We start from the raw sequence: 12,260 nt of genomic DNA on the forward strand, positions 1-12,260 counted from the left end.
CTAGCAAGGGTTGTTGTCCAAAAACAGCTAGATACCCGAGTCTGGGAAACACTGCTCTAACAGAGGTATCAGGAGAGTCCCAAATCTTGCACATCTGATGACTTCCCTGTTACTCGCTATACAGGTGTTGCAGAGACTTTCCTAGGAAAATGCAACCTTCGCGTATTTCCTTACCTCTCCGATCATGCCATTCCAGAAGCCATCAACTATTTTTCCATGTTTCCCATTTGTCACCAGGTAGAGGTCATAGGAGAACTTCACTGTCTTGGCCAGCTTCTTCAGGATATCAATGCAAAAGCCTTTGCAGCAGAGCTTGGTGTAGGGGTCCATTGGTTCTTCTCCACTGAAAGAAGGATATATTAAAAACACACACATAGGACATGCTTAGTAGTCCTTTGCCTCCCCCACTGTGGCCATGCCGGGGCTCTCCAATGATCTCTTAAGCACCAGGGTGATCTCCGCCTAACACCCTGGCCGCTTCCCTATTTACTCAGAGCAACACTATAGCAACTGGCTCCATCGCTCTTTTCTCAGAGGGGCTAGAACTCAGTCATTTAGAGGTGGCAGCCAGCCACATCCCAATCACATAATTTTCGCAATATAACTTTATCAGTGGCAAGAGAGGCTGATGCTCCAACCTTTCCTATCTCACAAACCTCTCTCTCTCTCTCTCTCTCTCTCTCTCTCTCTCTCTCTCTGTGTGTGTGTGTGTGTGTGTGTGATGGCCATTACTGAAGGCAACTTTGCACGCAAATGCTCTCACACAGTACACAGCTGTCAGCGTGTTCTGTCCCATGCCATTGCCCTCTAAGCAACTGTGAGGTTCTGGCATTCTGAAGCCCCATGCAGCCTAGGTGCGCTGCACACATAGTCAAGGTGTCTAGGTAGAATGAGTGATAAGAGGCATGTAACTAGGTTTGATGGTTATAGAAAGCAGATTCCAAAATACCCATCTCTATGAGGGCTACTAGCCCTGCTCATTTCCACTTACTGCCCCAAAGAAAAAACAGCAGACAGGTTTTTTTGCAAATTTGCAAAAAGTCCCGTTTGCAGAAATGTTCCCTCTCCCTTGAGTATGTGCAATCCTTTTCCTTCTTAAAGGTCGGGGAGGGGCACACATGCATGCAAGAGGGAGAGGTGACAGCAGGCAGGGAGGAGGGGAGGAGTAACTGATTACAAAGGTCTTTCTAGAGGAAGTTTCATGGAGTGGATGCCTCCTAGCTCAAGAGGAAGTGGGCAGAGGGGGAAATAAATACGAGTGTCTGGCAATCTTTGCTCAACTCCTAAGGAAGGGGACAGGCTATCCTTAGTGCTAGGAGAACTGCTAATCACATCTGTGAAACTCTGCACACCACAGTGGGATGGGGGGAGATGAGTAGCCTTCCAAACAGTCTGGGGAAAACATCCAGTCAGAGAAGAAGAAGAAGAAGAAGAAGAAGAAGAAGAAGAAGAAGAAGAAGAAGAAGAAGAAGAAGAAGAAGAGGAGGAGGAGGAGGAGGAGGAGGAGGAGGAGGAGGAGGAGTTTGGATTTGATATCCCGCTTTTCACTACCAGAAGGAGTCTCAAAGTGGCTAACATTCTCCTTTCCCTTCCTCCCCCACAACAAACATTCTGTGAGGTGAGTGGGGCTGAGAGACTTCAGAGAAGTGTGACTAGCCCAAGGTCACCCAGCAGTTGCATGTGGAGGAGCGGAGACGCAAACCCAGTTCCCCAGATTACGAGTCTACCGCTCTACTACACCACACTAGAAAAGAGAAGGAAGATTAGGGGTTCTGGCTCCGACAGGAAAGCATTTGATACAGGCCTGGTTAAAAAAAAAAAACAAAAAAAAAACAAGCCTTAGGTTCCACCTTAAAACTAGACTTGCTTAAAATATTGTACTTGTTGTTGTTATAAACAATAGCTGAAGTCTCACTTGCTCACAGCCACTTCGCAAGTCAGGGACAGACACGTTAGAGTGTGGGTGCCTCACTCGTTCCTTTTGTACTGATCTGACCTCCGAGGGAATTGTCCTCGCCTCCTCTCTGCTCAGAAGGACAGGGAAGGAAGAGGGCTGCTCCACTGCGGTGGTTACTGCCACCACCAGCAACATTGCTTGATCTCAGGCCACGGATGCAGGTGAGCATTCCCCACATGGCAACTTAGCATGCAGGCCATCTGTTCAACTCCGACTGGTGACAGGGAAATAGAATCTTGCCACATTTCTGCACCTGGTTAGAAACCCCAGAAAAGCAAGCATGGGGACGACACTTTTCTGCTTGGTAGGACAATTCAGCCAACGAAACAGAGTGGGCAATGCTCAGTGGGAGAGAATGGGGTTTCCCTGGAGGTTTCAGGTCCAAATCCTAACTGTCTCCAGCTAAAAGGTAACAAGTATTCAGGCTAGGAGAGGCCTTGGCCTTGGCCTTCCACAACTCTGGGGCCTTCCAGGTGTTGTGGCACTCTAGCTCCCATCATCTCCAACTTGCTGGGGCTGATGGGAGATGGTCCAGCACCAGCTGGAGAGCACCAGACTGAAGAAGACAACCTTAGTTATTGCTGGTCAGAGTAGAAAAAAACTAGGTTACTCTTTATTGGGATTTGAAATATTTGAATGCTGTCGTTTTCCTTAATTGCATTTTTTTGTTTGTTTCATTTCACGGAGAAGGTCTTTACCTTTAAAGATTGCATATAAATGTTTCCAATAAATAAACAGATGACAACATGGATGGACACACTACAAGGCAGCTTCATATGTTCAAAACTGGCTTGCCAAACCATGTTTTCCCCCAGGGTGCTGGGTGTGTGTGTGTGTTGTGAATATACTGCCCATTGGAAGTTAAGTTTCAGAATCTGTGTTTCTGCAAAAGCCTTCCAATAGTTTTTAACCTACATTTATTGAGCTGGGGAAAGTAGCTTGCTTCTTCACCCAGCAGGCTGGCTGACACAACTTTGATCAGAGGACTGCAGAGGTCGGCAACAGGCAGGTGATTAATAACTATGGGCAGACTTTTCAGGTTAGGTCTCGTTGGGGGCGTGCGGCAGACTGACTGCCATGACCACCTTTCCAGCTAGTTGCCTCCAAGGAGCAGCCACAGCCTTGAGAGTCTGCTTGCTGGGTCACCACATGTATGCAGTCCTGGAAGTGTAATTGATGGGCTAGCTCACCAGGTAGCCTGCTGGGAAAATGCTACCTTTATAGACACAGAAGTGGAGGGGAGGATGCTGCTGCTGGGGCTTCAAATCTACCTGCAAGCCATCTACACCTCATCCAGAGCCTCCACCCCAAAGCCTCATCTTGCCTAGAGAAACCAAGCTGTCGGTGTTGGGACAGGAATCCTTCCCGCATTAAGAAAACACTATTTCAAATCCCTTCAATGTTTTGCAGCAAGGGTGGGAAGCCTTTAGCCCTCCAGGTGTAGTTGAGCTCCAACTCCCATCGGCTGCAGGAATCATGTCCAATGGTCAGGGATCATGGGAAGTGGAGTCCAGCAACAGTTGGAAGCAGGACACAAGTTCCCCACCTCTGTTTGGAACAGTGTTTCCCTGCCTTGGGTCTCCCGCTGTTTTGGGCTACAATTTAAAGTATCACCTGGCACAGGCAAAGGCAAACTCAGCCCTCCAGATGTTTTGGGACTACGACTCCCATCAGCCCTGACCACTGGTCTTGCTAGCTAGGGATGATAGGAGCTGTAGTCCAAAAAAGCGGGAAACCCAAGTTTGGGAAACACTGGTTTAGAGGAAGCAGCATTTCTCACTGAGATCCTTGCTACACTACATTTTTAGTTTCTTTGTCTTTGAAAGCTGCAAGTCCAGGAGAAAGTCAGCAAGTGAAGATTTTCCAATGCAATGATAGGAAAAGCTGCGCTGAACTGAATTTGCCTTTGTTATGCAACTATTAAAAACACAGTGACCCTTATTATGGAAGGAGAAGATAATTAAAAGTAAACACAAAAATAATCTCATTTGATAACCTTGCTAGCATTTAGTGAAATGGAGGTTTATCTTAATTTTTGACTACCTGGTTCTTAAAATTGCCTTACTCATTGTAAGGCTATGATACATAGCAGATGTAACTATAACTTCTCTGTTTTCCCTGCTAAATTTTTCAGAAGTAAAAAAAAACCCTCCGAGATCTCCATTGACTGATAATCATTTTCATACATCAAGATGACTCCCACTTCTAGTGCCACCCTGGGAAGCAAACAAATGGCATTTCAAACTAACGGCAACGATTCCTCCAGCCAGTGGCCCAGCATCCATCATGTTTGTGTAATTTTTATGCAAATTCAATTAATTGTGTGATGTAAATTAAAATATGTCAAGTCCTGATGTGCTTCTTTTGTGGTTCTGGATATTGAACACACTTCTCTGGGGCCCTGCCTGGGGCAGATTCTCATATTCTTTGGGCAGGCAGCAGGAAGCATAACTTTATCACTCACACACTCAGAGCCAAGAAGGATGAAGGAAGGCATCATCCAAAAAGAAGACTCCCAGCAGCTTCCTCTCAGGTTTGCAACTGAATCGCAAGACATTCAAGCACACCAGTGAATTTGTCCATTGTCTTGCCCCTCCGTGCTTCAGGTGGCTTGCCTCTCTCGGACTCACACAGCCACCTTTTGTCTTGGAAAGTTAACTACGTTTCCCACAGATACAGAAAAGAGAGTCACAGTCTCTGATCTTCTCTGCAGACTGCAGAGGGTGTGACAAGTTTGAACTTCTCACTTCACACAGAGCCAGCAAAGGGCACAGCCCTTCCCCATTTCAGACATCCATACGAAGTCAGAGGGTCGTTTCTATGGTTTTGGGTCAGCAGGAGTGGTGGGCAGGCGAGCAAGTCAGTGCCAGGCAGACTGCTTCAAACAGGGTGGGCCAGTTGAGCTGACAGTCAGTTAGTTACCTGATATGCCTCTACCTGCCTGTTCAGTTTATACTGAGGAGCCAAGAAACTTCGAATAGGCTTAAGCCGAACTTCCAGCATCTACGGCTGTGATGCTGGCATTATTTGAGTTGGTAGACTTGTGTTTGCCTCTACATAGTTCCCATCCTTATTTTAGACATTGTGATATATTGGCATAGTGCAATGTTTAGCTGGTGATATATTGCGATGTTGAAATCCAGATATTGCCCAGCAACTAAGCAATTTGAAGTGCAAGCACCTTGTCCCAAGACTACTGTGCCCTTTTTAATTGGGGGGTAGGTTGTCGTTTTTATTTTGGTTGTGTATTCTGTGGTTTTATATTCTGATTTTATCCTGTGAAGCGCCCTGAGACCTGCGGGTATAGGGAGGGAGGGAGGGAAGAACAGGTAAAACTCGAAAAATTAGAATACCGTGGAAAGGTTCATTTCTTTCAGTAATTCAACTTAAAAGGTGAAACTAATATATGAGATAGACTCATGACATGCAAAGCGAGATATGTCAAGCCTTTATTTGTTATAATTGTGATGATTATGGCATACAGCTGATGAGAACCCCAAATTAACAATTTCAACTTTGGGGTTTTCATCAGCTATGTGCCATAATCATCACAATTATAACAAGCAAAGGCTTGACATATCTCGCTTTGCATGTCATGAGTCTATCTCATATATTAAACTCCTGTAGCTAATGAAAAAACAATCGTTTACATAAATGGACTTTTCCACGGTATTCTAATTTTTCGAATTTCACCTGTAAGTAAGCAAATAAAATTTAATAATAATAATAATAATAATAATATGAACATAGCAGCTGAAGGACTCATCAGCACATGGCAGAGGATAGTTACAGAGAATACCAGGGCAACAAAATTTGAGTCTGTTGCATAAGGTGCCACCAGCTCAACCACTAACCCTGCTGGAATGTTCATGCCATTGAAGAAGCAACCCCAAAGGCTATTATGCAACGGGTTATTAACCCCTTCATGAATTCTCCAAAGATGTGGACATCTGAGTTCCACATCTGGCCCTCTGAATAGGCCACTGAATTCAAACATGATCATGCCTGCCTTGCTGAATATTCTTTACGATGAGAAAGAAGGCATAAAGGTGAATGATAGCAGCCCACAACATGAACCCTTTGTTAAGAAAGAAAAAACCCTGCGGGCTCAAAGCAGCAATAAGCCAAAGCAGCAATAAGCCACAGTCCTGACAATGCAAAAGTTCCCACTCCAACCCCTTTTCCCATGTGCCCCTTAAATTTGTTCCAGGGGTCCCCCCACCCTCCAAAACAGTTTTAGGGAGAGCATGGGATGTCCCACTGCACAAGTGGAAATATCTCCGCTATAGGGATGCAGTAGCTGGGATACTGCCCTATTTCAGGCTATGGGGCAGGGGCCCCCACATGGCTTCCTCCAGAGGTTGGTGAACATCCACTCCCATCAGTCCTAGACATAGTGGCCGATGGTCAGGAGCTTGTGGACTAACAGCAATGGAAAGGTGCCATGTTAGTTAACCCTGCTGCAGGGCTTTGCTGGGGAGATGGCCAGCTCAGCAGGGGGAGGCAGCAGGGAGTTTAATGCTCAAAAGGTACCCCATATCCGCAAACCAACCCTAAATATGGACTTGTGCTACGTGTGTCTCAGAAATCCTTGCTGCAACCCCCCACCCCTTAACTGCCTTCCTATTTACCTCTTTGTGTGGTTGGCCTGTTCCCGGCAGGGGACGGTATTGCGGACGCACACTCCGGTGGTTGGGTCCGTCTTCTCCACAATGACAAAGGGCCGCTCCTCCAGGGTGGCTACTGTGAGGTGGTGGCTGTCGGCCATGGGCTGCAGGAAGGATCCGTAACGTGGCCACACCGGGTATTTCATGTGGATGATGCCCTTCTCCCATTTCCCCACCTGCGTAATGGGCAGAAAGCAAGGGACACGGTTTGAACCAAGCAAAAGGAGGCCCTCAGACATGACAGCCCGGCTGTGCCGTCCTAAATAGCCTGTTGTCCGCAGGAAATTTCTGCTGCAAATGATTGTAAGGCTAACAGGGAAGGAGAACATAGGACAGAGCAAGGTCTGTGTGAAGCTCATAGGAAACCAAACACCGTGAGACAGACCCAGAAGTCAACACAGGCCCCTGGGTCACAGGACATGCATGCTGCTGGCAGCCCCTGCCCTGACTGGGGAGGCAGCAGAGATCGGCAGCTTCCAGGCAGTCCCAACCTAGAACAATTTGCCAAGCGACTTGATGACAAGCCAACAGAGCAATTCGGATGGCAGTTAGCATTCAGTATGTTTTGTATGGATACAGAAGACAGATGTTTTATTTCTGTTCCCCTGATTGAATGGAGATGATTGGGGAGGGGGGTGTCACACTCCCGCTGCAACTGACTTCAGGAGATAACACTCATTTTGGAAATAGATTTTGTGATATTACTGGTAGTTTCAAATGAGCCGGATTTTGAAATGGCCCAGCAGCAATTGGCTATAGAGGTACTTATTTATTTACAGAGATTTAACACAAACTAGATGTAACCCCAGGCAGGAGGAATTTGGGTTTTAAACAGAGCATTGCGTGGAAAGATTTTCTTTTGCTCTGGGACAGTTGTCTAACTCCAGTAACCAGCTAGAGCACACTCTATGGCCCCACTATTAACTCTAGGTCTGCTGCTCCTCATCTGATCTCTCCATGGTCAACCTGAAGCTGAGACTCTACAGCCAGCAGCTGGATATCACACTCACCAGGAAGCTTGGAGGCTAGTATGTGAACTACAGTCGTACATCGGAAGTCGAACAGAATCTGTTCGACTTCCAAAATGTTCGAAAATCAAACTGTGGGTTCTGATTGGCTCCAGGAAGCTCCTGCATTCGGCTTCCAAAAACATTCATCAGATGTGCCACATTTTAAAGTCAGCCCATTTAAACAAATTTCATTGAAAAATCCTATACTGTACATTTTTATACACTTAGGATTTAGGTGGTATCTTGGCTACTTTCACTACTGAAACATGAACATTATCAACTGAAAACTATTTGTTTGTTTGTTTGTCCATCCATCCATCCATCCCCAAAAATGAATTTTCAGAATTGTTATGTACTGAGCTGAATCCTAGAACAATTCTGGAATGAAATTCTGGAATGTAGTTATCTAAATTCTGGAGTTGCCATGTTTAATCTGAGGCATGCAGGTTTAAGGCTGTGTACACACCATACATCTAAAGTACATTTAGCACATTCTCCCACCCCCAGCTCAAAAGAAATCTAGAAACAGTAGTTTGTTAAGAACTGTGACTCCACAAAGGGTAAATTACAGTTCCCAATATTCCTTTCGGTGGGTGGGGAACAGACTTTAAATGTATGGTATGTGTGCAGACATTCAAACTTGATTTTGCTCTTAGAAACACAAAAGGAATGCAGCAAACTAGGATGGAGGGGATAAAGGCATATTGTTGTTCGAAAAGATAGACATGTTCTCTTTTTATGCTATTTGGCAGTTGCCTCAATACCTTCAATGAGAGAATATTAGCACAAGTCCATCCTGACACTGCAAATGCAGTTGTATCGACTGTGTTTATAGCATTGTACTCTTGGTTTCTTAAGAGAAGTATTGACAAAGCAATAGCAATAATTGCTATGATACACGAGAGAGCATTTTAACAGCCCAAACCAGTCATATCATAAAGGGAAAGTGTCGATGGAAAACAATTTACTCAAACAGCAGGGTTGACTTAATTAACACTAATATTATTCCACTGGTAGCTTTCATCTCGGCCAAAATACTTATGGCACTCTTCCAAAAAGAATAGAAAACCCAACCAGAAATATTTAGTAACACCCGTTTATCGGATAGAATAATCACACACACACACATTTGGCCATCACAAGCAACTCGCTCTATTTTCCTCCCTTAGGTTTCGCCACTTCTGAAGAGAGAAAATAATGGCCCAGTCTCAAATGCTTAAAACGTCCAACCATGGAGCAGGGAGACAATGCCAGTTCTCCAATCAGCAGTAGGATTTGGTTGCATGTATGGACCCCCAGCACAGTCTAACTGCCAGAACAAGCTAATAAGGCCAGGGGAATGGCAGATCGCCACCTTCCGGAACATTCTGACACAACTGGGCCTGTGGCACTGTTCAAGAGCCTACACTTACTGGAGCATTCCTAACTGGTAAAACCATGCAAGGATAAATGAAGCCAATAACCATGGATGACCCAAAATTAATACTGACTATGCAGGGCCAATCTAAGACCCTAGAATCTTCAGGTTCCCATCTGAAAATCTGGAAAACCGAAGCCAGTCAGTTTTGACAGTACTGAGCTAGATGGACCAATGATCTGGCTCAGTATAAGGTAGCTTTGCATGTCCCTGTGACATTTTGCTATCCGAGTTGAAGCAGAAAATGGTGCCCTTTCTACCCCCAAGCAGCACAGTATCCGAGGCTGAGGCACCAGGAATGAGGCACCAGATATGTAAGGGCAGAATGGACAAAGAGATAGCCATAAGAAACCCCATTTTAGATACAGCTTCGCTCCGATTCCCTTTTGACCGATTCAACTTTGCCCTAGCCAAAATCCTTACATTGCAGCTTCTTAGGCAAACATAGCAGATCAGCAGTTTGGCAAAACAGCTGACCACAAACTTCCTGTTTTGAACAGACTGTCTAGTTTCGGTAGACTAGTTAACCGCAGAACTGACCCCATCACCGATGTCAGCAATAGCCTTGGCTATTATTGGGATGCAGGTGCAGGCGAAGGTCAACGGCTAGGCAGTTAAATGCTAGAATAAGTATATAGCACCTCCTGATGGCTAAAGCAGTTTGAAACATGTAAGACAGCCAGATGGGTGTATTCCCCAGCCTGATTGGCCAGAAGGAATGCTAGGGGTTGGGTTATTAGCAGTTTGTAAAGAGTATAAAACACCCCTGTATGTGCTTGTGAGGGTGTGCAGACTTTTGGGCACTAGCCAGCTGTACCATTGCTCTGCCATGGCAAATCAATAAAGAATGCTTAGAGAAAAGCTGCTTGGAGTTTTCCTTCTGGTCTATATTGGGTCCCAGGCACAGGTGCAACATTTCCTGGTGCAAGCGTGACTCGGATGAAGGGTTAGCCTTCTTTGACCAGAGGCAGCCCCCTTGCCCTATCGTACAGAGGGAGGGGTTCCTGGGAGCCGCCCTTCTTCTCCTGCGGCCGCCTGGCAGATTTGCCAGAGGAGACTGGGACGTGTCCTTGGCCCCCCCCCTTGACCTGTACGAAGACGGCAACGGACCGAGGAACAGAGGGAGACAGGAGCCGGCTGGGTAAGGAATGGCCTTCTCTATTGGGAGAAGATGGGAGACTTGATCACTCTCCAGCGTGCTGCCAGTACTCAGCAGGAAAGAGGTCCGCTGGGGAAAACACGCGCATAGGTAAGTGTGCCACTACTCAATGGTCTGAAAGAGGTCCATTGAAGGCACACATATAGGTTGCGATGTCAGTAATCAGTGGTAAGTGGTCCACTGATGAAAAACATGCATATAGGTAGGAGGAAAAGGGGGAAAGGGAGGTACGTTTGGTTTGGTGTGAAAGGACTGAATGATTGGGAAATTTAGCTGTGTGATGAAGTGGTGTGTGATTAATGAAGTGCTGTGTGATGAATGTGGATGACTAAAGAACACTAAAAAAAAAAGGTTGGTGAAAAGCACTACATGGGACATAATGGGTTTGGGGTTGCTCTACAGCAAATACTCCATTTGAAGGTACCGGTACTATTGGAAATAGGTTCCAAAATAATGGCTGAGGTTATCTTTTGAGTTGTTGCAGAGTGCTGTGTTACCCAGAAGCACAGGCCAAATATAGGTGTGTGTGATATTGTGTGGATCTCTTTGTGTTTTCTCTCTGCTTTAACACAACTGTGTAATTGTGTTATGTGTCAAGGCCAGGGCTCTGGGTTCCAGAGGGCTGGGACAGGGGAGAGAATCTTTATTTTGTTAAGTTTTTCCCAGCTATCCTTCTTCAGTTAATTTCTCCTGGGGAAGGAAAGGGGGGGACTTAGCTTTTCTGGTTTCCAGCTTTGAATATTGCTGGGATCGACAGAAGCAATCTGTGTGTGTGTGTAATGGTGAGGGTTGCAGGGTAGCAACCTCCCCCCACCTTCTTGTTGTTTTATGCTGGTCGTTGCACCACAGCGGGGCAACTCCCTTGTACTTCCTTGTATGTTTCTGCATATCTTTGGTTTTCATGCAATGGGTTCTGAGAAGTGTGCCTGCGTAGAGGCAGGGTTTTAGAGGATGTAAGACCTTTAGGGACCCTTAGAGTCAGGGTTTTGAAGGCATAGCTGCACAGTGGCAGCCTACCTGTTTTGTAGGCTCTGGAGGAATTGGTGATGAAAAGGGGTGAGCTTTTCCTCTCTTCCTCTTTAGCAAAAGGGCTGAGAGGAGAGGGGGGGGCCTGCGTGTGTGGGTGTCTTGCAAACGGTCTTTTCTTTGGTGTGTTTGCATCGAGGCTTGTGTTTTCTCCAACTGGATCGGAGGGGCTGTGGAAAACCACAACTTTCTCTTCCCCTTCTTTGCCTAACTTTGTCATCTGTGGTCTTCAGACTTTTATTCTGTTTCCCTCCAATAAGTAATTCTCCTAGCCTTTTGAAAGTGGGTGATTTAGAGTATTTGCATTTCATGCTGCTCAGCCTGGCAAAAGGGGGGCAAAGGGCAAAGCAAAGGTAGCCCTGAGTCCAGGCATTTGCATTGAAAGGCAATCCTGCTATCCTGAGAGTTAAGGTACGTTGTAAAAGGGTGTGAGTTACAGGTAATTATTGCCAAATACTTCTGTAATTGAATTATGGTGCTGGAGAAGACTCTTGAGAGTCCTATGGACTGCAAGAAGATCAAGCCTGTCCATTATGGGGGAGGTCCGCCTTGGATTGCCCACTGGAGGGACAGATCCTGAGGCTGAGGCTCCAGTGCTTTGGCTACCTCATGAGAGGAGAGGACTCCCTGGAGGAGACCCTGATGTTGGGAAAGATTGAGGGCACAAGAATGAGACGACAGAGGATGAGATGTTGGTCAATGTTCTCGAGGCTGCCAGTATGGGTTTGATTAGGCTGATGGAGGTGGTGGAGGTCATGGGTGCCTGGCGTGCCCTGGTCCATGGCATCGCGAGGAGTTGGAAGGGACTAAACAATAATAACTTCTGTAAGTAGAAATGCTTGCCTTTTGATATGTGCTGGGAAGATTGGTGAAAGGGTTTCAGAAATCTTTTGGGTTGCTCTGTTTCTTGTTAGTTAGGATGAAGCCACAAATTAACTGACTTGGTTCCGGCAATTCATTAATTGTTTGTATCTTAATTGATATTTGTTATGGATATGAGAGAACCCCCCCCCCTGTTCCTTTT

General features: G+C 46.0%; 1 protein-coding gene across 4 annotated transcripts in view; it reads right to left on the reverse strand.

The window, feature by feature from the left end:
* The window catches only part of GRIN2C (glutamate ionotropic receptor NMDA type subunit 2C), a 90,808-nt gene that overhangs the window by 28,210 nt on the left and 50,338 nt on the right, over positions 1–12,260 (reverse strand). For all 4 annotated transcript variants that reach the window (XM_033139252.1, XM_033139250.1, XM_033139249.1 and 1 more), the window contains exons 5-6: positions 6,589–6,800; positions 175–343 (exon numbers count right to left, since the gene is read on the reverse strand). In XM_033139252.1, the coding sequence (XP_032995143.1) occupies positions 175–343; positions 6,589–6,800 (381 nt within the window). The remainder of the gene's footprint in view (positions 1–174; positions 344–6,588; positions 6,801–12,260) is intronic.

Source organism: Lacerta agilis, chromosome 2 (genome assembly GCF_009819535.1).
Source record: "Lacerta agilis isolate rLacAgi1 chromosome 2, rLacAgi1.pri, whole genome shotgun sequence".
NCBI classification, from domain to species: domain Eukaryota; kingdom Metazoa; phylum Chordata; class Lepidosauria; order Squamata; family Lacertidae; genus Lacerta; species Lacerta agilis.